This window comes from Centropristis striata, chromosome 7 (assembly GCF_030273125.1).
Source record: "Centropristis striata isolate RG_2023a ecotype Rhode Island chromosome 7, C.striata_1.0, whole genome shotgun sequence".
NCBI lineage: Eukaryota > Metazoa > Chordata > Actinopteri > Perciformes > Serranidae > Centropristis > Centropristis striata.
Window position 1 is genome coordinate 935,741 of NC_081523.1, and position 26,216 is coordinate 961,956.

Below are 26,216 nucleotides of genomic sequence, written 5' to 3' on the forward strand. Positions count from 1 at the left end.
TTAATGTGTTTTAGTCTTTTTGGTCACTTAATGTCTTTTTTTTTGTAATTTTGTGTTTCTTTTAGTCATTTTGTGTCTTTATTGGTCATTTTGTGTCTTTTTTTGGCCATTTTGTGTCTTTTTTTAGTCATTTTGTGTCTTTTTTTTGGTCATTTTGTTTCTTTTTTGGGTCATTTTGTGTCTTTTTTGGTCATTTTGTGTCTTTTTTTGGTCATTTTGTTTCCTTTTTTTTGGTCATTTTGTGTCTTTTTTTGGTCATTTTGTGTCTTTTTGTGGTCATTTTGTTTCTTTTTGTATGATCTGAACTGTGTGTGTGAGATTGTGTTCAGTGAGCGGGGGTCGTGGACAACATGCATGTTAAATTGGGTTTCGCGACTCAAAAAGGTTGAGAACTACTGCGTTAAGGTACCATTTGCCCAGTTATATCTTATATATATTATGTGTTGTGTGTCTGTCCTGCAGCGGGTCAGGTGGTGAAGCAGATGAACCAGCGGCTGAACGTCGGCTTCAGCGAGGCCGAAGTTCTCCACATCTTCTGCGACACCTGCGAGGCCGTCGCCCCGCCTCCACCAATGCAAGACGCCCCGTCATCCACCGAGACCTCAAGGTGAGAGATCCTTTAATTTATACATCCATCCCTCATCCATCCATCCCTCCCTCCCTCCCTCCCTCCCTCCCTCCCTCCCTCCCTCCCTCCATCCATCCCTCCCTCCCTCCATCCATCCATCCATCCATCCATCCATCCATCCATCCATCCATCCCTCCATCCATCCCTCCCTCCATCCATCCATCCCTCCATCCCTCTCCTCTGCTCCTGTTCTATCAATCAAACACCTCCATCCACTTGTTAGATCTCTCTGAGGATTATTTATGTATTTTATAGGTACAAAAGAGCTGGAAAATAACAGACATATTGGGATCTGTTGCCTTATGTATTGTTTTTCTTCAACTGTTTCAATAATATATGCAAGAACGCTGCACTGCTGAGTCGCGCTCTCTCTCTCGCACTCTCTCTCTCTTTCTCTCGTATTGCTCTCTCTCCCGCGCACTTTCTCTCTCTCTTGGTCTCTCTCTCGCATGCTCTCTCTTTCTCTCTCGCTCTCTTGCGTGCTCTCTCGCTCGCTCTTCGCTCTCTCTCTTGCTCTCTCTCATGCTCTCTCTCGCGCTCTCTCTCTCTCTCTCTCGCATGCTCTCTCTTTCTCTCTCGCTCTCTTGCGTGCTCTCTCGCTCGCTCTTCTTCGCTCTCTTGTGCTCTCTCTCGCGCTCTCTCTCGATCTCTCTCTCTCGCTCTCTCTCATGCTCTCTCTCGCGCTCTCTCTCTAGTGCTCTCTCTCTCTCTCTCTCGCATGCTCTCTCTTTCTCTCTCGCTCTCTTGCGTGCTCTCTCGCTCGCTCTTCCCTCTCTTGTGCTCTCTCTCGCGCTCTCTCTCGCTCTCTCTCTCTCGCTCTCTCTCATGCTCTCTCTCGCGCTCTCTCTCTAGTGCTCTCTCTCTCTCGTGCTCTCTCTCTCGCATGCTCTCCCGCGTGCTCTCCCGCGTGCTCTCTCTCTCTCTCTCTCTCTCTTGGTCTCTCTCTCGCGCTCTCTCTCTCTTGCATGCTCTCTCCCTCTCTCGCATGCTCTCTCTTTCTCGCTCTCTCTTTCTCTCTCGCTCTCTTGCGTGCTCTCTCGATCGCTCTTCGCTCTCTTGCTCACTCTTCGCTCTCTCGCGCTCTCTCTCTCTCTCTCTCATGCTCTCTCTCTAGTGCTCTCTCTCTCTCGCATGCTCTCTCTCTCTCTCTCGCAAGCTCTCTCTCACTCGCTCTCTCGCATGCTCTCCCGCGCTCTCTCTCTCTCTCTCTCTCTCTCGCTCTCTCTTTCTCTCTCGCTCTCTCTCTTGCTCGCTCTCTCGCGCTTTTTCTCTCTCTCTCTCTCTCTCGCTCTCTCTTTCTCGCTCTCTCTCTTGCTCGCTCTCTCGCGCTTTTTCTCTCTCTGTCTCTCTCGCTCTCTCTCTATGCAAGAATGCTGCACCGCTGGGAGTTAAATTGTGCTTACACTTCCAAAAAAAAACCCCCATCAGTTGGTCACAGGCAGCCATGTTTTTTCTGTTTACGTTTGGCGTCGTGCACTGGAACCCTTTGAGGTCAGAAGTTGGACATTTCAACTGGGAAATTCCAACCTCCAACTCTGACTGGAAGGCAGCATTACTTCTATAACCTTTGTCAAAAGTCACCAGTAATCACGAGTGCCTAAAATTCCCTTGAAGAACAAACTGAAACCCAACCTGCTGGCCTACTTTTGTTTCCTCTGGCAGAAAACTAAACATGCAAATAGTAATAATATATGGTTGTACATGTTCATTCTGGTGGGGCAGTCTAGTCTGAACAGTCTTGGAAAAAATAATATTCCTTTAAGCAGGAACAGAACCAGTGGAAGAATATCTCTGGAGTTACCACCAGTTGGTATTTACAAACTTCCTCAACAGAACTTAATATTTATATTTATAGACTTGAAACCACAGTCCTGATAAATCCAGCTGAATATTTCGTCCCCTTGTCGTCTTTGAGTTTTTGCCTGCAGTCAGTTTAGTCTTGCTCTCTCTCTCTCTCGCTCTCTCTAGCTGTCTCTCTGTCTCTCTCGCTCCTCTCTCATCCTCTCTCTCGCTCGCTCTCTCTCTCTCTCTCTCTCTCTCTCTCTCTCTCTCTCGCTCTCTCTCGATCTCTCTAGCTGTCTCTCTGTCTCTCTCCGCTCCTCTCTCATCCTCTCTCTCTCTCTCTCGCTCTCTCTTTCTCTCTCTACCTCTCTCTCTCTCCCTCTCTCTCCCTCTCTCTCTCTCTCTTTCCCTCTCTCTCTCTCTCTTTCCCTCTCTCTCTCACTCTCTCCCGCGCTCTCTCTGTCTCGATCTCTCTCTCACTGTCTCGGTCTCTCTCTCTCTCGCTCCTCTCTCATCCTCTCTCTCTCTCTCTCTTTCCCTCTCTCTCTCTCTCTTTCCCTCTCTCTCTCTCTCTCTCTCTCTCTCTCTCTCTCTCTCTCTCTCTCTCTCTCTCTCTCTCCCGCGCTCTCTCTGTCTCGATCTCTCTCTCACTGTCTCGGTCTCTCTCTCTTTCTTGCGATCTCTCTCGCTCTCTCTTGCGCTCTCGCTCGTTCTCTCTCGCTTTCAGGCGCTCTCTCTCTCTCTCTCGCTCTCTCTCTCGCTCGCTCTCTGTCTCACTCTTTCTCTCTCTCTCTCTCTCTTACCTCTCCCGCACTCTCTCTGTCTCTCTCTCGCTGTCTCACTCTCTCTCTTGCAAATCTCTCGCTCTCTCTTGCGCTTTCTCCTCTCTCTCTCTCTCTCTTACTCTCTCTCGCTCTTTCTCTGTCTCGCTCTCTCTCTTGCGCTCTCTCTTGCGCTCTCACTCTCTCGCTCGCTCGTGCTCTCTCTAGCTCTCTCACACTCACTCTCTCTCTCTTGCGCTCTCACTCTCTCGCTCGCTCGTGCTCTCTCTAGCTCTCTCGCTGTCTCTCTCCCTCTCTCTCGCTCTCTAACGTAACAATAAGATGTCTCAATCCTCTCCACGCTGTTTGACAGCGTTTAAAGCTCTTGATAAACTGCTGCTTGTGGTTTTGCCACTTGAACCGTTATTTATTAAAAGCCAGCCGGATGATGTTGATGAACTGAAGTGAGGTAAATGTTCTTGGTCAGCAGAAGCGTGAACCTTCTGGTTTCACTTCACTGCTCGCTCTCCCTCTCTCGCTCCTCTGCTTCCTCTTACGCTCCCCCGCTTCCTTTGCCAGCTTGCTCTCTTATTTCCTCTCCCCCCTCCTTGCTTATTGCTCATCCACCTCCTTTTCCTCTTTCTCCCCCTTGCACCACACTCTGCACAGGCCACAATAATAATAGTAACTTTATTTCTATAGCACCTTTAAAAACAGCAGTTTACAAAGTGATTCAACAGAGAAACGGTTAATCACAAGGAGAATGAAGCCATGAGGCTAAAAACTATTCTTACATTAAAAGAAAAACAATAAGAGACGGAGCAGGAACAATCACAAGACATTCTGACATACACAGAAAATAAAAGGGAAAAAAGTAAAAAGTGAAGAAGCAAAAAGTGAGTGGTGAAATAGATAGCATGACATAAAAGCAAGTTTATAAAAGTGGGTTTTAAGAAGTGATTTAAAGACGTTACTTACTGTCATTTTACGTATATTTTTGGTCCCATTTTATTGGTCAATTTGTGCTTTTTTGGTCGTTTTGTGCTGATTCTCATAATCATAAACATAGTGATGGTGAATTAACCGCCATCGCTTACTGTGCACAGAGTGTCCGGTGCTTGTTTTTAAACAAACAGAGATCGCTAAGTGAACACCTCCTGCAGCAGCAGCACATACACACTGTACTGCTACAGAGCTAACTGTTAGCCTGTTAGCACACACACACTCTACTGCTACAGAGCTAACTGTTAGCCTGTTAGCAAGCACATACACACTGTACTGCTACAGAGCTAACTGTTAGCCTGTTAGCACATACACACTGTACTTCTACAGAGCTAACTGTTAGCCTGTTAGCACATACACACTGTACTGCTACAGAGCTAACTGTTAGCCTGTTAGCACATACACACTGTACTGCTACAGAGCTAACTGTTAGCCTGTTAGCAATTTGCAGACTGGACGCTAAGGGGTTTACATCCCCTCCTGCTCTGCAGCTGGGAGAGACTTCTGCAGGAGGACTGTGCCGATTCGACTCGTTCTTACTCTTCTTAACGAGCCTCTGGCCCCCGCGGCTCGTTAAGAAGAGCCTCCGACCCCCGCGGCTCGTTAAGAAGAGCCTCCGACCCCCGTGGCTCATTAAGAAGAATAAGAACAAGTCTCCAATAACACCAGAAAAAGTAGCTGGATTTGTCTCCAGTTGCTTTTTTGAAAAATAGTCGCTAAGGGGGTCTGAAAAGTTGCTAAATATAGCAACAAAGTCGCTAAGTTGTTAACACTGCTTCACCGGCTTTTACAAATGGCGCGTGTTGTTGTGGCGTCCAGTTCTACGTCACATCCTGCTTAGTGTTCTATCCAATCAGCAACCAGGCTTTTTCCAGGGGAGAATAAAGACCCTGCTCTTCTACAGGGACTAAAGAAGTCCCTCTAGGACGGCTCATATTCAGATTCGGGGCGTTTCAGTGAGGGAGACCGCCTCATTCTGGGTATTGGGCTGTAGTGGAAACAGCCTTAATGACTTTTTCCAGGTCAGAGGGTAACAACATGGGTTTGATTTTGGAGTAAATGGAAAAAACAGGACTGAAAAACTTTTGTGATGTGTGAGTTGAATGTGGCTCCCAGATTTCTGGTGGAGGACAATAGCTGCTACATGTCGAAAATTCCACACTAACTTTCAGCTAACTTGGTTTTCTAGAATAGATTTTCAAATCAAGAGTGGCTGTGAGCCAGATTGCCCCTCATTCTGCTGATGCTCGGAGGCCGGGTAGTAATTTCCCACCCTAGTTGAATTCTCCTCAGTGTCCCATCAGAGCGCCGCTGTCCTCCGTCCAGTTGGACAAGCCTCTAAACAGTGAGGTCCCTTCAGCTCCACAGGCCTGTCCTCTGTTCGCTGTCTGTCTCTATCTGTTCAGCCTACACGGCTTACATAACATCGCAGGGACACAAAAGAGCGTGGAGGCCCAGTCACGCATCGCCAGGGGAAGTGAGAGTGCAAAAAAAAGCCCCTTAACCCCGAGCTGTCAGCAGCAGGGAGACACAGTGCTGCTTTCATTAGCTCACTTCTCCCTCGGAGAGATTGAAATCTTTTTCCTTGATACTCTTTTTGCTCTCTCCTCCTTTTCTCATACAAAAAAAAGGACATAAAATGACCAAAAAAGACGCAAAATTACCAAAAGAGACACAAAATACCAAGGAAATACATAAAATTACCAAAAAAAGGACGTAAAATTACCAAAAAAAAGACAAAAAATTAACAAAAGAGAAACAAAATACCAAGAAAATACATACAATTTCCAAAAAAGGATGTAAATGCCCCAAAAAAGACACGAAATTACCAAAAGAGACACAAAATAGCAAGGAAATACATAAAATTACTAAAAAAAAGATGTAAAATGACGAAAAATGACACAAAATTAACAAAAGAGAGACAAAATACCAAGGAAATACATAAAATTACAAAAAAAAGATGTAAAATGACCAAGAAAAGATGCAAAATTACCAAAGAGACACAAAATACCAAGGAAATACATAAATGGCCAAAAAGACAAAAAATGGCCAAAAAAAGACAAAAAATTACCAAAAGAGACACAAAATACCAAGGAAATACATAAAATGACCAAAAAAAGGACGTAAAATGACCAAAAAAGACGAAAAATTACCAAAAGAGACACAATATACCAAGGAAATACATAAAATTACCAAAAAAAGGACGTAAAATTACCAAAAAAAGACAAAAAATTAACAAGAGAAACAAAATACCAAGAAAATACATAAAATTACCAAAAAAAGATGTAAAATGACCAAGAAAAGATGCAAAATTACCAAAAGAGACACAAAATACCAAGGAAATACATAAAATTACCAAAAAAAGACAAAAAATTAACAAAAGAGAAACAAAATACCAAGAAAATACATACAATTTCCAAAAAAGGATGTAAATGCCCCAAAAAAGACACGAAATTACCAAAAGAGACACAAAATAGCAAGGAAATACATAAAATTACTAAAAAAAAAAGATGTAAAATGACCTAAAAAAGGACACAAAATTACGAAAAGAGACACAACATAACCAAGAAAATACATAAATGACCAAAAAGACAAAAAATGGCCAGAAAAAGACAATTACCAAAATACCAAGGAAATACATGAAATTACCAAAAAAAGGACGTAAAATGACCAAAAAAGACAAAAAATTACCAAAAGAGACACAATATATCAAGGAAATACATAAAATTACTAAAAAAAAAGATGTAAAATGACCAAAAAAAAGACACAAAATGACGAAAAGAGACACAACATAACCAAGAAAATACATAAATGGCCAAAAAGACAAAAAATGGCCAAAAAAAGATAAAAAATTACCAAAATACCAAGGAAATACATACAATTACCAAAAAAAGACGCAAAATTACCAAAAGAGACACAAAATACCAAGGAAATACATAAAATTACCAAAAAAAGGACGTAAAATTACCAAAAAAAGACAAAAAATTAACAAAAGAGAAACAAAATACCAAGAAAATACATACAATTTCCAAAAAAGGATGTAAATGCCCCAAAAAAGACACGAAATTACCAAAAGAGACACAAAATAGCAAGGAAATACATAAAATTACTAAAAAAAAGATGTAAAATGACCTAAAATGACACAAAATTAACAAAAGAGAGACAAAATACCAAGGAAATACATAAAATTACAAAAAAAAGATGTAAAATGACCAAGAAAAGATGCAAAATTACCAAAAGAGACACAAAATACCAAGGAAATACATAAATGGCCAAAAAGACAAAAAATGGCCAAAAAAAGACAAAAAATTACCAAAAGAGACACAAAATACCAAGGAAATACATAAAATGACCAAAAAAAGGACGTAAAATGACCAAAAAAGACGAAAAATTACCAAAAGAGACACAATATACCAAGGAAATACATAAAATTACGAAAAAAAGCACGTAAAATTACCAAAAAAAGACAAAAAATTAACAAGAGAAACAAAATACCAAGAAAATACATACAATTTCCAAAAAAGGATGTAAATGCCCCAAAAAAGACACGAAATTACCAAAAGAGACACAAAATAGCAAGGAAATACATAAAATTACTAAAAAAAAGATGTAAAATGACCAAAAAAAAGACACAAAATTACTAAAAGAGACACAACATAACCAAGAAAATACATAAATGACCAAAAAGACAAAAAATGGCCAAAAAAAAAAAAATAATTACCAAAATACCAAGGAAATACATAAAATTACTAAAAAAAGACGTAAAATGACCAAAAAAGATGAAAAATTACCAAAAGAGACACAATTTACTAAGGAAATACATAATATTACCAAAAAAAGGACGTAAAATGACCAAAAAAGACGAAAAATTACCAAAAGAGACACAACATAACCAAGAAAATACATAAATGACCAAAAAGACAAAAAAAGGCCAAAAAAAGATAAAAAATTACCAAAAAAGACACAAAATACCAAGGAAATACATAAAATTACTAAAAAAGGACATAAAATTACCAAAAATGACACAAAATTAGCAAAAGAGAGCCAAAATACCAAGAAAATACATACAATTTCCAAAAAAGGATGTAAAATGCCCCCAAAAAAGACAAGAAATTACCAAAAAAGACACAAAATTACCAAAATAAGACAAAATGACTAAAAGAGACACAACATAACCAAGAAAATACATAAAATTACCAAAAGAGAGACATTAGATCTACTCTATGTGTAATTAATCTATATAATGTATGAGCTATTTCTGAAATGGATGACAAAAAATATTGAACTTTTTCATGATATTCTAATGTTTTGAGCTGTACCTGCAGTGTGTAAATTGATTTATCGTCCTTTGTTACCAAGAAAATACAAAAAAATGACCAAAAAAAGACACAAAATGTCTTAATGACTAATTGTTTTGAGAAGTTCCTGTTTTATGTTTGAACCCAAATAAAACATCTGATAACGTACCAATAAAAACACGTGTTTCCAGGCCGACTGGTTATTGAAATGTGGCGTCTGTCTAATGAAAGCTCGTCTCACTGTTCCATCGCTGCGTTATTGACTCAGTTTAGGAGGATTTGTGAGGTTTTTACAAGCTACTTTATCCACTAATTGTCTTCCAGCCTCACTGTGATGAAATGAGGCATTAGCTTGGGCTTGGTTGCTTGTTTGTTCATCTGTCTGCCACAAACTATTTGAGAGTCAGAGCTGATGTGATTTGATGGGACGATGCCTCAGTCAGTCTAGTTTCTGTTGGATGAAACAGGAAGCAGCTTGTCTGGAGAGGAGCTGCTTGTTCATTGTGACCAGTCAGTGTTTCCCACAGACCAGGTAGCAATGTGTGGTGCTCCACTGACACCGGTGGGGTGTGGTGGAGTCAGTCATCGGGTGGATGCAGTGGGCGGCGTTCAACACTTTCTGAAGCTGCCACATGAAAAAACCTGTTTCTATTGTTCTTCAGAGTCTCCTGCTGAGACACTATAAAGCTACAGCATTTGGAATTATTCAGTCAGTTCTTTTAAAAGCAAGTTATTTAAGAGAAGACAACAAAAACATTTTGACCAGAACCCTGCCTGGTTTCATTCCTCACCCCAACCAGTTCAATCTTTAGATTCTGTGGATCAGGAATGATTTGCACAAAACAACTTCAATTGGAGGTTTTTATTTCAAATAATTAACTTAAGACCTACCTCAACCAATAACCTGTTCTAACTGTTTGGGTAAAATAAAATAATGTAACAATAAAATATATTAACACAAATATGCATGGCTTGCATGCCCTATCAGAGTGCTCTCTCATAAGGGACCTCCTTGGGTTCGGGCCCATTTATGAAAAGTCTTGCTTGAGAAACAGTATCCTACAGTACAAGACCAAAAAAAAACATAAAAACAATAACACAACCGCAAACAGCCACAGACAAATCAGAATGAAAAGACTTTCCCCTCTTGTTCCTTTTAATTTAAAGTCTAAACTTGTGTGTTTGACCTCAGCTGTTGTTTCAGCAGCTGCCTGTCTTACAGGAGCATTTAGTCTGCTGTCCTCCTCTATTTCTCCCTCAGCACCACTGTTTGATACAACATTCAGATAAATTAACCTTTACCAGCCATGTGACTGTTCAACTTTGTTTCACACTGATACCTCCTCATGCTGCTCCTTGTCCTCTTGACGAGAAAAAAATATTTCAATACTCATCTGGATTAAAGCAGGAAACATTCAGAGAAACTACTGATAACTACAACAATAATAATATTCATAATAACTTAAAAAATGTGGTCTATTCTTTTTGATTTGACTGTGGGCATAGTAGTCTATCTCAAATATTAGGGCTGTAAAGTCCTAAATTCTTTAAATATATCACTTTATTATCATTTTAAACCCTTTTAGGTGAGAAAGTAGCCGTTTAGATCCCCAGTGCCTCGTTCATTTGTCTAAATACCAGCTGTTTACTATTTTGTTCAGACGAATTCGGCGCTACTCAAGCTAGCTGTTGTGAGCAACGCACTTCCGGTTACATTCACAAAAATAAAACGCCCGTTGCCCTTTATAACGATATAATTTGTGCTTTTACTTTGAAAACAGGAAGCGAAGCTACCCTCGATGTAGCTAGCTTGAAGCAGCCGCTTTGACTGCTCTCGTCCCGTTAACGGCATTTGCGGCAGCCATTCAATATGCCTTAAGGTTAATTGTAAAACTTTTATTTACTGGTGTGAATGTGGTGTTTTCGGTGTGTAGGCTAACGTTTAAGACCCCAAAGCAGCGCTGCTCTTCTGTCCAACCACGTTTTTTTAACCTCTTAGATAGGGAAAAAAAACATACCGGCAATCATTTTGTGGCGGTCGGTCTCCATTCTGTGGCGGTGCGCCACAGAATGGTCTATGTATGGGAAACACTGCCAGTTCAACACACAGAACACTGGAATCAAACCAGTAAACAGCAGACGCAACTGGAATTAACTGATATACTCTACTGAGTTTTTCTACATTTAATAACCGTAGATTAAAATGAAGTCAAATCAAATCAAATGGCCTTTATTGTCATTATTTAGGCCAGCTATTTCTTTTTCAAGTAATTTTCTTTATTTTTTAAGTAATTTAGTTTTTTTCTGTCATTTTGTGTAATTTTTTGGGGGTAATTCTGTGTAATTTTTTAATAATAGTGTCTTTTTAAAAAAAAAAAAAAAAGTGTCTTTTTTGTAATTATGTGTCTTTGTCATTTTATTTCTTTAAGTCATTTTGTTCATTTTTTAAGTAATTTCGTTTTTTTTCAGTCATTTTGTGTCTTTTTTTTTTTTTTTAGTAATTTTGTGTCCTTTTGTGTCTTTTTAAAGTAATTTAGGTTTTTTTCTGTCATTTTGTCCTTTTTTTTAAGTAATTTTGTGTCTTTTTTAAAGTAGTTTAGTGTTTTTTCTGTCATTTTCTGTCTTTTTTTTTTTGTCATTTTGTGTCTTTTTATGGCCATTTTGATACTTCCTCCAGATCCCCCCAGGAAATTTGAGTTTTAGACCCCTGATTTAAACCTAAACGGAAATAAAGCCACGGAAATCAGAGGACCAAACCCATCAAGAAACACGAAGACATAACAATAGGCAGAAAGAGCAAACTGCTGCTGCTGTAGAGAGTGAATGAGAGAGTGAGCCAGTTTTATCCTCCGCCTTAATCAGGTCAAACCAAAGACACCTGAGGGAGAACCAAGCACAGGAACAATAAATAACATGCAGATCCACATTAGAGGCAGCAGGGGGAGCAGCAATGGCTGCACCATTATGGCCAAAATAATAATCACCATTATTCATCAGGATTATTCATCATGTTTGGGAAAACATCTGTATTTTTATTGCACTACTTTTAAACAAACAACAGGAACAGTTTTTAGTGTCCTGTACTGCTGTACTGCTGCAGAGCTAACTGTTAGCCTGTTAGCACATACACACTGTACTGCTACAGAGCTAACTGTTAGCCTGTTAGCACATACACACTGTAATGCTACAGAGCTAACTGTTAGCACATACACACTGTACTGCTACAGAGCTAACTGTTAGCCTGTTAGCACACACACACTGTACTGCTACAGAGCTAGCTGTTAGCCTGTTAGCACATACACACTGTACTGCTCCAGAGCTAACTGTTAGCCTGTTAGCACATACACACTGTACTGCTACAGAGCTAACTGTTAGCCTGTTAGCACATACACACTGTACTGCTACAGAGCTAACTGTTAGCCTGTTAGCACATACACACTGTACTGCTACAGAGCTAACTGTTAGCCTGTTAGCACATACACACTGTACTGCTACAGAGCTAACTGTTAGCCTGTTAGCACATACACACTGTACTGCTACAGAGCTAACTGTTAGCCTGTTAGCACATACACACTGTACTGCTACAGAGCTAACTGTTAGCCTGTTAGCACATACACACTGTACTGCTACAGAGCTAACTGTTAGCCTCTTAACAATTAGCAGACTGGACGCTAAGGTGTTAACATCCCCTCCGGCTCTGCAGCTGGGAGAGACTGCTGCAGGAGGACTGTGCCGCTTCGACTCGTTCTTACTCTTCTTAACAAGCCTCCGGCCCCCGTGGCTCGTTAAGAAGAGTAAGAACGAGTCTCCAAAAGTCTCCAATAACACCAGAAAAAGTCTCTGGATTTATTGCCAGTCACTTTTTCGAAAAATAGTCTCTAAGGGGGTCTGAAAAGTTGCTAAATATAGCAACAAAGTTGCTTAGTTGCCAACACTGCTTCACCGGCTTCTACAAATGTTGCGTGTTGTTGTGGCGTCCAGTACTACGTCACATCCTGCTTAGTGTTCTATCCAATCAGCAACCAGGCTGTTTTCAGGGGAGAAAAACGGCCCCTGAAAATGTATTTTCTTGTCTCTTTTGGTCATATTGTGTCTTTTTTTTGTCATTTTATGTATTTTCCTGGTTATGTTGTGTCTCTTTTGGTAATTTTGTGTCTTATTTTGGTCATTTTACATCCTTTTTTGGTAATTTTATGTATTTCCTTGGTAATTTGTGTCTCTTTTGGTGCCTTCCCCGCCCCCTGGTGGTTGGTGGACTACTGGTGTAGAAAGTGCTTCATTAGATCTGCAGGAGAGACGCATTTTAAAATGGAAATATCACCGACCATCAGGTTGATTTAATCGTGGCGGCCAAAATCATGATCCTGAATTTTTAAATTTGATTAATTGTGCAGCCCAGGTCTCAGCCCTAGTTGGTGTTTGCATGTTATTGTTGTTATTATTTCCATTCAAGGTTATGTTTTCTTCATGTTTTAGTTGATTTGTTTGTTTGTTCCTTCACCAGGTGGAAAACATCCTGCTGAACGACCAGGGGAACTATGTGCTGTGTGACTTCGGCAGTTCCACTCACAAGATCTTGCTGCCACATAAAGACGGAGTGACCGCCGTGGAGGACGAGATTAAGAAGTACGTTTATGCATAAAATCACTTTAAAACAGTAGTGGATGAATATATCAACTACTACCTGCTGCACGTCAGTAAAACCGTAAAACCACCAGAGAATAATGGGAACTTTGGGGGAAACCCAGGACTGGTTTTTAAAAGCTCAGGAAGTTTAACCTGCATATGTTGTTTCCATTTCACTCCCTGTTACTGAGATTCTACTGGAATGTCACTAATGCTCCCTATACATCAGAAGACTTTAAAAGATTTGGAAAAGACTCGTGTAAAACTCTGGTGTCCCACCTGCTAAATTACTTTAAAAAGACACAAAAGGACCAAAAAAAGACACAAAATTACTTTAAAAAGACACAAAATGACCAAAAAAAGACACAGAATGACCAACAAAGACACAAAATGACAGAAAAAACTAAATTACTTAAAAAAGAAACAAAATGACCCAAAAAAAGACGCAAAATTACAAAAAAAGATGCAAAATGACCAAAAAAGACACAAAATGACAGAAAGAAAACTAAATTACTTAAAAAAGAAACAAAATGACCAAAAAAAAGACGCAAAATTACAAAAAAGACACACTTGTTTTTTAAAAAAGACACACAATTATTAAAAATAGACACAAAATTACCAAAAAAAGACACAAAATGACAAAAAAATCACAGAATTACCCAAAAAGAAAAAAAATGACCAAAAAAGACACAAAATTACTAAAAAAAAAGACAAAATTACTAAAAAGACACAAAATGACCAAAAAAGATACAAAGTGGCAAAAAGACACAAAATGACAAAAAAAATCACAGAATTACCAAAAAAGACACAAATTGACCAAAAAAAGACACAAAATTATTTTTTTTAAAGACACAAAATTACCAAAAAAAAGACACAAAATTATTTTAAAAAAAGACAAAATTACTAAAAAAGACACATTCTAAAAAAAGGACACAAAATTATTTTTTTTAAAAGACACAAAATTACCAAAAAAGTAATTAAAGGGACCTTCCACACACAACACAGTAAAGTGCCATTCATATAAAACTCACATTAAACTTTCATATCAAGGTGGGGGCCACAAAATATCGTCACGAGGGCCGCAATAGGCCCGCGGGCCACCAGTTTGAGAGCCCTGGTCTGGTGGAAACCTCCAGTTGTGCAGCACGTGTGAAGTATGTCAACAATGCGGTTTGTGTCGATGACGCCGTGGTTAAACAGCACGTATCCAGAATATTCTTATCTAAAACAAGCCTGGCGCGTTGCCAGATTTGTGTCAAATGCAGCGTTGCTTCAACCTGCTGCAACTCAAGGTCTGTTTATTTATGTCCACAAAGCAAATGAGTGCACGGCTCACAGGGAGCAGATGAGAATAGCTCTGTTTCCCAAACATAGAGCCGCACACGCTTACAGGACTCTCTGCACAAAGTTTACATGCTGCTGCAAACACACAGCGCTGTTTACTGGATGCAGCTGATTTTACAGTGAGAGGTGCTAAACGTAGCGCTCCCTTTGTGCTCACAAGCTCTAAACTTTACCTTTATTATGTATTATTGTGCAGTCGTAGTGTAACTTCTCTGTGTGTCAAATCACAGCAGTGAGTTCAGATACTTTCACACATTTACAGCCGCAATAAAGTGAGATGAGAGGTTCTTATCGGCTCTATACGACCTCGTGTAAACTCTGCTTTATGACGCCGCTCATACAGAAACCATCTCAACTGCCGTCACTCACCAAGTATTTGCATTTTTATAACCCGGCTCGGGTTGTTCCAGACACAGCCAGCTGCTTTGATTATTATCAGAATCACTCTGAAGAGGAATCAGAATAACATGTTTGACTCTCTGTTACAGTGAACTAGAAGATTCTGGTCGTTTTCTTCTGTATTGGCAAACATGGTTCAGCAGACTAGAAGAACCTTTTACTGCGCTGAAAAATGTGTTTCTCTTATCTTTATGTCCCCTAAAATCTCTGTCTTTGATAATATTGACTTGTATCTTTTCAAAATGTGTTAAAAGAGTAAAAGTATTTCCACATTCCTCCGCTTCCTGCAGTAATCTGCTCTGTTTCTTATCTTTTTTAGATGTTTCAAGTCTTTTCCTAGTCTGGGTTTGGATAATATCAAACGTGTTTGTTCTCTCTGTGTTTAGGTTGCCTCTCGTTGCTCTCTCAGTGTTTAGGTTGCCTCTCGTTGCTCTCTCAGTGTTTTGGTTTCCTCTCGTTGCTCTCTCAGTGTTTAGGTTGCCTCTCGTTGCTCTCTCAGAGTTTAGGTTGCCTCTCGTTGCTCTCTCAGTGTTTTGGTTTCCTCTCATTGCTTTCTGTGTTTAGGTTGCCTCTCGTTGCTCTCTCAGTGTTTAGGTTGCCTCTCATTGCTCTCTCAGTGTTTAGGTTGCCTCTCGTTGCTCTCTGTGTTTAGGTTGCCTCTCGTTGCTCTCTCAGTGTTTAGGTTGCCTGTCGTTGCTCTCTCAGTGTTTAGGTTGCCTCTCGTTGCTCTCTCAGTGTTTAGGTTGCCTCTCGTTGCTCTCCCAGTGTTTAGGTTGCCTCTCGTTGCTCTCTCAGTGTTTAGGTTTCCTCTCGTTGCTCTCTCTGTGTTTAGGTTGCCTCTCGTTGCTCTCTCAGTGTTTAGGTTGCCTCTCGTTGCTCTCTCAGTGTTTAGGTTTCCTCTCGTTGCTCTCTCAGTGTTTAGGTTGCCTCTCGTTGCTCTCTGTGTTTAGGTTGCCTCTTGTTGCTCTCTTAGTGTTTAGGTTGCCTCTCGTTGCTCTCTCAGTGTTAAGTTGCCTCTGGTTGCTCTCTGTGTTTAGGTTGCCTCTCGTTGCTCTCTCTGTGTTTAGGTTGCCACTCGTTGCTCTCTGTGTTTAGGTTGCCTCTCGTTGCTCTTTCAGTGTTTAGATTGCCTCTCATTGCTCTCCCAGTGTTTAGGTTGCCTCTCGTTGCTCTCCCAGTGTTTAGGTTGCCTCTCGTTGCTCTCTCTGTGTTTAGGTTGCCTCTCGTTGCTCTCTCAGTGTTTAGGTTGCCTCTCGTTGCTCTCCCAGTGTTTAGGTTGCCTCTCGTTGCTCTCTCTGTGTTTAGGTTGCCTCTCGTTGCTCTCTCAGTGTTTAGGTTGCCTCTTGTTGCTCTCTCAGTGTTTAGGTTGCCTCTCGTTGCTCTCCCAGTGTTTAGGTTGCCTCTCGTTGCTCTCTCTGTGTTTAGGTTGCCTCTCGTTGCTCTCTCAGTGTTTAGGTTGCCTCTCGTTGCTCTCTCAGTGTTTTGGTTTCCTCTCGTTGCTCTCTCGGCGTTTAGGTTGCCTCTCGTCGCTCTCTCAGTGTTTAGGTTGCCTCTCGTTGCCCCCAGCGGAGCGTTTAGCAGCTGAAGAGACAGATATTTCCTTCGGGAGTTGCTGAGACTAAAAACAAAGCTAAACTAATTATAATGTTGCTACAGAACGGCTGTTTGATAACCACCTTATCTTTATTACCTAAAAAATATATAATATTTTAATGTTTTGCAGGTTTAGAGATGCATTAAAATACAAGCAGATAAGTCTAACTTTTGTGTATTCTTGTGTATTCTATCCATTAACCATACTTTATATGTTTGTATATTAAATAATAACCTTTAAACTAACTATGATGGCAAAGAATGCACTAGAATAAAAAAAATACAATATTTCCTATTCTTTATATTACATTCTTTATTTTTATTCAACTTTGTACAATTTATAATTTTAAAAAATCCACATGGCCTTTTTGTTTTTAAAGACGATTCATTATTATTATTATTATTATTATTATTGTTATTATTAGTATTATTATTTTATACAATAATAGACATGTAGACATGCAGTCATACCATATACATTTTATTTATTATATATTGTATATTAAATAAAACTAACTATGCTGGCAAAGAATGCACTAGAATAAAAAAATACAATATTTCCCTTTTTTTTTTTTTTACATTCTTTATTTTTATTCAACTTTGTACAATGTATGATTTAAAAAAATCCACATGGCCTTTTTGTTTTTAAAGACGATTCATTATTGTTATTATCATTATTATTATTATTTTATACAGCAATAGACATGTAGACATGCAGTCATACCACATATATTTTATGTTTGTATATTAAATAAAACTAACTATGTTGGCAAAGAATGCACTAGAATAAAAGATAAAATATTTCCCATTTTATTTTTTTTACATTCTTTATTTTTATTCAACTTTGTACAATTTATAATTTTAAAAAATCCAAATGGGCTGTTTTGTTTTATAAAGGGGAATTATTATTATTATTATTATTATCATTATTAGTTTATACAACAATAGACATGTAGACATGTAATCATACAATAAATATTTATTACTAGACTTGCATACGTATGCAAAAATATTAAAACAAAACAAGGGAGTTTTGGTAAAATATCCACTTTCCATTTCTTCTTTTCCAATTTTTTCGTCCAATTTATTTACTTCAAGCTTTGGGGAGTAATGGATGCTTTCCATTACAAAAATGTCATAAATTATATTGTAATATTTCCCTTTTAAATTGTGGTAGAGTAGAATTATGAAGCAGCATTTAATGAGGGGAAACAACCTCAGAAATGTGCTGAAAGTGCAGTATTTGGTGTTTAAGTGAAAATGTTTTCGGTTAATTTTTTAACTTTGGTGGTCGGCCTTTTTGCACATTATATGGCTGCTGAATTGAAATGAAATAATTTTACTTGCAAGTGCAGTATTTGGTGTTGAACTCCCTGTTGTTTTGTCTCACAGGTATACGACCCTTTCATATCGGGCGCCGGAGATGATTAACTTGTACGCAGGGAAACCCATCACCACTAAGGCTGATATATGGGTAAGGTCCGGCTCTATGTCTGTGTAGGTGTGTGTGTGTACCAAGGTTATTATAGTTAACGAAAACTAAAATTGAGAAAATGTTTTCGTTAACTGAAATAAAAATAAAAACAAGTTTTTAACTAACTAAAACTAACCAAAATTATAGTGGAAATGTCCGACTCTATGTCTGTGTAAGTGTGTGTGTGTACCAAGGTTATTGTAGTTAACGAAAACTAGAATTGAGAAAATGTTTTCGTTAACTGAAATAAAAATAAAAACAAGTTTTTAACTAACTGAAACTGTATTTTGTGGTTACAAAACTAACTAAAACTAACTAAAATTATAGTGGAAATGTCCTTCGTTTTGGTCTTTGTCAACTTTTTTCATCCGTAAACCTTTTTGGTTGATATGAAATCTATTTCACCTATCTGGTTTTATGACTTAATAAACTTATTGGGGCTGAGATGGATCAGACAAAGGAAATAAAGGAAACATTTATTGTGACCTTATTGAATCTGGACCCAACAAATACCCCATTACAAAACAACTACAACTAATAAAACTAAACTACAACTAACTAAAACTAACACTGAAACTAACTACTACTAAAAAATATGACAAATTTACAAGAAAAAGTGACAAATTTACAAGAAAAAAATCATGAATATACAAGAAAAAAATCATAAATTTACAAGAAAAAAATCATAAATTTACAAGAAAAAAATCATGAATTTACAAGAAAAAAATCATAAATGTACAAGAAAAAAATCATAAATATACAAGAAAAAAATCATAAATGTACAAGAAAAAAATCATAAATGTACAAGAAAAAAATCATAAATGTACAAGAAAAAATCATAAATGTACAAGAAAAAAATCATAAATGTACAAGAAAAAAATCATAAATGTACAAGAAAAAATCATAAATGTACAAGAAAAAAATCATAAATATACAAGAAAAAAATCATAAATGTACAAGAAAAAAATCATAAATGTACAAGAAAAAATCTAAAATTTAAGACAAAACAAATTAATGATAAAAACATTTAAAAAATTCATGAGAAAAATACAAATTTACGAGAGAAAAAAAATCTCAAACTTCTTCACAATATTCTCTTTTTCTGCTGACACACTGAGTTTTGTGGTTTGTTTCTTTTTTAACCATTTTTACATCTATTTTTACTGATTTTGTGTCTTTTATAATCATTTTTGCATCTATTTTAGTCCTTTTGTGTCTTTTTCAGTCATGTTTACATCTATTTTTAGTCATTTTGAGTCAGTTTGCTCTTATACATTATGAAAGAAAAGGGTCAGGTTTAGTTTAACACTTTCTAAAGTGTTTTGTGTGTCTGTGTGTTTCCTCCTCAGGCTCTTGGATGCTTGTTGTACAAGCTGAGTTTCTTCACTCTTCCGTTTGGGGAGAGTCAAGTTGCCATATGTGACGGAACCTTTATCGTTCCAGATAACTCCAGATTCTCCTTCAAGCTGCACTGTTTAATCAGTAAGTTCATTATATTATATATATATTACGTTATATTATATTATACGTCACAATTAACTCTGTTTCTCCTTTAACATCAGATATAAAACTTTATTTATCCCACAGTGGAGACATTTAATACAGACACACAGAAATAAAAAAACAGAATATAAACAATAAAACATACATATATTATATACACATTATATTCATATTATATTCAGTCATGGGGAAAAAGGATCAGACCTCCTTGTTTCCTTCAGTTTCTTGTTCATTTTAATGTCTGGTTCAACCAAAAGTTAATTTGTTTGTCATTTTTGCATCTATTTCAATAATTTTGTGTCATTTTTTGGTCATTTTTGCATCTATTTTTGGTTGTTGTTTTGTGTCTTTTTTGGTCATTTTTACATCTACTTTTGGTTGTTTTGTGTCTTTTTTTTGTCATTTTTACATCTACTTTTGGTTGTTTTGTGTCTTTTTTGGTCATTTTTACATCTACAGTCATGGAAACATTCTTGATAATAACCAAAATCATGATCAATAAAACCATGATAAATGTCTAGATATCAGCTCTTTAATTAAACTCTTATCAGATATTTTTGTTATCATTATATTTGTCCAAACAAATGAACCTTTAGTTGAACCAGACATTAAAATTAACAACTAAAGGTTCATTTTTTTGGACAAATATAATGATAACAACAAAAATATCTGCTAAGAGTTTAATTAAAGAGCTGATATCTAGACATTTAACATGGTAACTTTTAATTCAAACTGTAACTTTTACAGTTTGACATCTGGCAGAAATGGATTCAGCACAAAAAATCCTTTAGAAACAACCAAGAAAAGACTTTTAAGAGCCTCCAGCTGGTTTTCTGAAGGTTTTCCAGGTTGGTTCTGTCTAGTTTGACTGTTTCACAGAACAATCAGCAACTGTTGAGACTTTAACTCTGTTGTTGCTTTAACACGACGTGATCCTGTTTGAACCAGTCAGACGGCTCTGTCTGGTTCCCTGAACGCCTCGTCTAGTGGAGCTTCCTCTATATCATGAGTTAGCCAACAGCTCCATCTAGTGGCCACACAGGGACGTTACACACCAGCCACCTAGTGGCCACACGGGGACGTTACACACCAGCCACCTAGTGGCCACACAGGGACGTTACACACCAGCCACCTAGTGGCCACACAGGGACGTTACACACCAGCCACCTAGTGGCCACACAGGGACGTTACACATCAGCCACAGTAAACAATTAACTCCATGGAGTCTGATAAAGGCTGTTCTGTCTGGTTTTAATCCTTTTCAAGACTTTTCCTGTCTTTTTAAGTCTTTTTGTGTCTTCTTTTGCTAATTTTGTGTCTTTTTTAGTCATTTTGTGTCTTTTTTTAAATAATTTTGTGTCTTTTTTTAAGTAATTTAGTTTTTTCTGTCATTTTGTGTCTTGTTTTAATAATTTTGTGTCTTTTTTAAATAATTGTGTCTATTTTTGGTAATTGTGTCTTTTTAAAATAATTTTGTGTCTTTTTAAAATAATTTTGTGTCTTTTTTTGGTAATTGTGTCTTGTTTTAATAATTTTGTGTCTTTTTAATAATTGTGTCTTTTTTGGTAATTGTGTCTTTTTTAAAATAATTTTCTGTCTTTTTTAATACTTTTGTGTCTTTTTAATAATTGTGTGTTTTTTTGGTAATTCTGTCTTGTTTTAATAATTTTGTGTCTTTTTCTGGTAATTGTGTCTTTTTTTAATAATTTTGTGTCTTTTTTAAATAATTTTGTGTCTTTTTTAATAATTTTGTTTCTTTTTTAATAATTGTGTCTTTTTTGGTAATTGTGTCTTTTTTGGTAATTGTGTCTTTTTTTGTAATTTTGTGTCTTTTTTAATAATTGTCTTTTTTAAATAATTTTGTCTTTTTTAATAATTGTGTCTTTTTAATAATTGTGTCTTTTTTAATAATTTTGCGTCTTTTTTTAATAATTTTGTGTCTTTTATTAATATTTTTGTGTATTTTTTAATAATTTTGCGTCTTGTTTTAGTGATTTTGTGTCTTTTTTAAAATAATTTTGTGTCTTTTTTGTTAATTGTGTGAATTTTTTTGGTCATTTTGGTGTCGTTTTGTGATTAGGACATATATGCTGAAAATGTAATAATAATAATAATAATACATTTTATTTGTCATGCATTTTACATTAGAGGAAATCTCAAAGTGCTGCAGGTTAAACACACAACAGTCTAATTATAAAAAGGATAAAAAAGGAAAGAAAACAGCTAAAAACAGAAGAAAGAGTATACAAACATAATGTAAAAACCATCTAGATGGGAGGAACCAAAGGTTTTTAGTCCTTTTTTAAAAGTGTCAAGTAATTCTATGAAAGGTAACCTTTATTACTGGTAAGATGGAAGAAGTCTAAAGAAGTCTTGTGTCTTTTTAAAATAACTTTGTGTCTTTTTTTAAGTAATTTAGTTTTTTCTGTCATTTTGTGTCTCGTTTTAATAATTTAGTGTCTTTTTAACAATTTTGTGTCTTTTTAAAATAATTTTGTGTCTTTTTTAATAATTTTGTGTCTTTTTAGTAATTGTGTCTTTTTTTTAATAATTTTGTGTCTTTTTTAAATAATATTGTGTCTTTTTTAATAATTTTGTGTCTTTTTTAATAATTGTGTGTTTTTTTGGTAATTGTGTCTTTTTTAAATAATTTTGTGTCTTTTTTAAATAATTTTGTGTCTTTTTTAATAATTCTGTGTCTTTTTAATAATTTTGTGTCTTTTTTAAATAATTTTGTGTCTTTAAATAATTTTGTGTCTTTAATAATTTTGTGTCTTTTTTAATAATTTTGTGTCTTTTTAAATAATTTTGTGTCTTTTTTTAATAATTGTGTCTTTTTTTTAATAATTTTGTGTCTTTTTAAATAATTTTGTGTCTCTTTTACTAATTTTGTGTCTTTTTTACTAATTTTGTGTCTTTTTTAATGTGTCTGTGTTTCCTTCAGGGTTTATGCTGGAGCCGGACCAGGAGAAGAGACCAGACATCTACCAAGTGTCCTACTTTGCCTTCAAATTAGCTGGAAAAGAATGTCCAGTGCCAAATCTCTTTGTGAGTCACCAGAACGGAAAAATCAGCGTCTTCAGCCTCATATTAACATCATCCTCCTGCTGATTCTCCTGTTAACCTCTTTATTATATATATTATTTATTTATTCCCAGAACTCTCCCATCCCGACGTCTCTCCCAGAGCCGCTAACAGCCAGCGAGGTCGCTGCCAGGAAGAGCATGACCAAAGCCAGGTAACCTATTACTTTATCATATATAAATATATATATACAGATATATATATGTTAACTAGCGCTGGTACAGATACATGAGTTATAAACTGGTATAATAAGAGAAAACTCTTATTATATTAAAACAGTCATGGAACAAATGATCAGATGATGATTGTTTTCTTCAGTTTCTTTCTTTCTTCTTTTCTTATATTTGTTTGGATATATAATGATAAGAACAAAAATATCTGAGAGATTAATTTAGGAGCTGAAAATAGATGTAAAAATGACAAAAAAAGACACAAAGCAACCAAAAATAGATGCAAAAATGACCAAAAAATGACACAAAATTATCGAAATAGATGCAAAATGACAAAAAAAATAGATGCAAAAATTACCAAAATAGATGCAAAAATGACAAACAAATGTACTTTAGTTGCACCAGACATTAAAATGAACAAGAAACTGAAGAAAACCAGGAGGTCTGATCATTGTTTCCGTGACTGTTTGTGCTGTTTAAGGTTAATCAGGGTCTTCCAATGGAAATGAACCATTGACATCCATCTCTAGTGCTGATATAAAGGAGTTAGAGATGAGTAGAGGTGGTTGATGAAGTAAAGCAGCAGCTTGTGGTCCCTGCAGGATAACGGAGGACGTGGGTCCCACGGAGACGTCCATCGCTCCCCGCCAGAGACCCAAAGCCGCCAACAGCAACGTGCTGCCGCCGCTCGCCAACACGGTGACACCGCCGCTCGCCAACACGGTGACGCCGGTCAAGATGAGCGTCGCTGCAGCGCCCGTCAGCAACGGACAGAAAGGTTCGTTACTCAGCTGGGGACACGCTCATTTTGTGTCTTTTTTTTGGTCGTTTTGTCTTTTTTGTCATTTTTTTTTCATTTTTGTAATTTTTGGTCATTTTGTGTCTTTTTTTGGTCATTTTGTCTTTTTTGTGATTTTTTGTAATTTTTTGTCTTTTTTTGGTCATTTTGTGTCTTTTTTTGGTCATTTTGTCTTTTTTGTGATTTTTTTGTGATTTTCTTTGGTCATTTTGTCTTTTTGTGATTTTTTTTTGTCATTTTGTGTCTTTTTTGGTCATTTTGTCTTTTTTGTAATTTTTTATCTTTTTTTGGTCATTTTTTTATCTTTTTTGTCATTTTGTGTCTTTTTTGGGTCATTTTGTCTTTTTTTGTGATTTTTTGTCTTTTTTTGGTCATTTTGTGTCTTTTTTGTAATTTTTTGTCTTTTTTTGGTCATTTTGTGTCTTTTTTTGGTCATTTTGTCTTTTTGTAATTTTTTGTCTTTTTTTGGTTATTTTGTGTCTTTTTTTGGTCATTTTGTCTTTTCTGTGTTTTTTTGTCTTTTTGTGGTCATTTTTTGTCATCTTGTGGTCAATTTGAGTCCTTTCTTCCTTAATTTTATGTATTTTTTTGGTCATTTTGTCTTTTTCTTTAAAAATCATTTTGTGGTCAATTTGACTCTTTTTTGGGTAATTTTGTGTCTTTTCTGATAAATCCCAAAGTATCAAGTTGTTACTTTCCAAGGAGTCTCTGGCTTGAAGCTGACTGTTACACACTCAGGAGGTCAGAATGGACCTTTAAACTGATAGCAAAGGACTTAGATTAAAAGGAACAATAAAATATATAAAAACATATATAAATGCACAGACAGAGAGATGTTTTAGTTGTTGTCTGCTTCATTATTTGTCCAAAATTCATCGTATCAACTGAGTTTATATGATCTGAATTGTGAGATTGTGTTAGATTGGGGGTCGAGACTTAAAAAGGTTGAGAACTCAGTAATATAACTCCATGAACCTCCTCTGGTCCTCAGCTCCCACCCCCGGCTCTGGGCAGCCCTCCATGCAGCACCGAGTCCTGCAGCAGCTGCAACCTGGAGACCTTCGTCTGCAGCAACTGCAGCAACAGCAACAGCATCAACATCACCACCACCACCAACAGCAGCAGCAGCAGCAGCAACAAGCAGTGCAACAGCAACATGCAAACGCACAGCAACTCCAATACCTCCAGGTACAAACAGAACCAGTGTACATTTAACACGCTTTTATTGATAATAACCAAAAGAAAACCATAGAAAATGTCTATAAACTTTTATTTTTATATATTTAAACTTTTATAAAATAAGTTTGTAGGAAAAAAAACCAACAGAATCCACCACAGAATTTACATCAAAATAAATATCAAAATAAGATGCCTTAAACCTTAATGCCTTTGTTACCACAAAAACAGTTTCAGTTAGTTAAAAACTCGTTTTTATTTTTGTTTCAGTTCACGAAAACATTTTCTCAATTCCAGTTTTCGTTAACTATAATAACCTTGGTACACACGCACACTTACACAGACATAGAGCCGGACATTTTCACTATAATTTTAGTTAGTTTTGTTAGTTTTGTAACGACAAAACAGTTTCAGTTAGTTATTTTTTATATTTTTATTTAATTTTTATTTAATAAAATTAATGACATTGATGTGTTTTTTATTTGAAATTTGATTTTGCATGTCTGCACTATTTAGTTATATATTGTATGTTTATAAGCGTTGCTGGTTCCATATTTAATGTTAAAGCAAAACATGTTTGGTATATATTAAAAGGTTTATTTGTTCAATGTTGGCCCGCGATTTTATTCAAGTTTTAAATTTTGGCCCATTTTGTATTTGAGTTTGACACCCCTGTTCTATATCCTCCACGGAGAGAGCCGCCAGGCACGTTTTATTCAGTATGTCCCAGTATATAGTATGTTAAGTGCAGTATGCCAGAAACTCCAGATGTCCTGCTGCCTCCTGCAGACTATAAATACATGAGACCTATATGAGCTCATGGTGCAACTTTATGGATTTGTGCCAACAGTACCAACAGGCTGTGCAGCAGTCCCTCCAGCTCCAGCAGCAGCAGCAGCAGGCGCTCCTCCAGCAGCAGCACATGATGATGCAGCCCATCTACCAGCAGCAGGTGGTCCAAGCCCAGGCCCAGGCCCAGGCCCAGGCCCAGTACGCAGCCATGGTGAGTCCGCAACCTGCCACCTGCAATCTGACCCTCTAAAACAGGCGTCTCAAACTCAAATTACCTGGGGGCCGCTGGAGGCAGTATCAAAATGACCAAAAAAGACACAAAATGACTAATAAAAGACAAAATTGCTAAAAAAAGACACAAAATGACCAAAAAAAGACACGAAAATGACTAAAAAACCACTTAATTGCTTAAAAAAGATACAAAGTGACAAAAAAGACACAAAATATTTAAAAAAGACACAAAATTATTTAAAAAAGATACAAAATTACCAAAAAAGACACAAAATTACCAAAAAAGAAACAGAATTACAAAAAAGACAAAATGACAGAAAAACCACTAAATTACTTAAAAAAAGATACAAAGATACAAAGTGACAAAAAAGACACAAAATGACAAAAAAAATCACAGAATTACCAAAAAAGACACATTATTTAAAAAAGACACAAATTGACCAAAAAAAAAGACACAAAATTATTTTTTAAAAAGACAAAATTACTAAAAAAGACACATTCTAAAATAAGGACACAAAATTATTTTTTTTAAAAGACACAAAATTACCAAAAAA

The 26,216-nt window shown here is 36.7% G+C and overlaps 1 protein-coding gene across 1 annotated transcript in view; it reads left to right on the plus strand.

Moving 5' to 3' along the window:
• bmp2k (BMP2 inducible kinase) overlaps window positions 1-26,216 on the plus strand; it is a 67,034-nt gene that overhangs the window by 19,645 nt on the left and 21,173 nt on the right. The window contains 11 exon segments of the mRNA XM_059336578.1: window positions 463-560; window positions 562-582; window positions 584-607; window positions 12,976-13,097; window positions 17,826-17,907; window positions 19,257-19,389; window positions 22,355-22,458; window positions 22,569-22,648; window positions 23,267-23,442; window positions 24,455-24,651; window positions 25,490-25,642. Of these exon segments, the coding sequence (XP_059192561.1) occupies window positions 463-560; window positions 562-582; window positions 584-607; window positions 12,976-13,097; window positions 17,826-17,907; window positions 19,257-19,389; window positions 22,355-22,458; window positions 22,569-22,648; window positions 23,267-23,442; window positions 24,455-24,651; window positions 25,490-25,642 (1,190 nt within the window).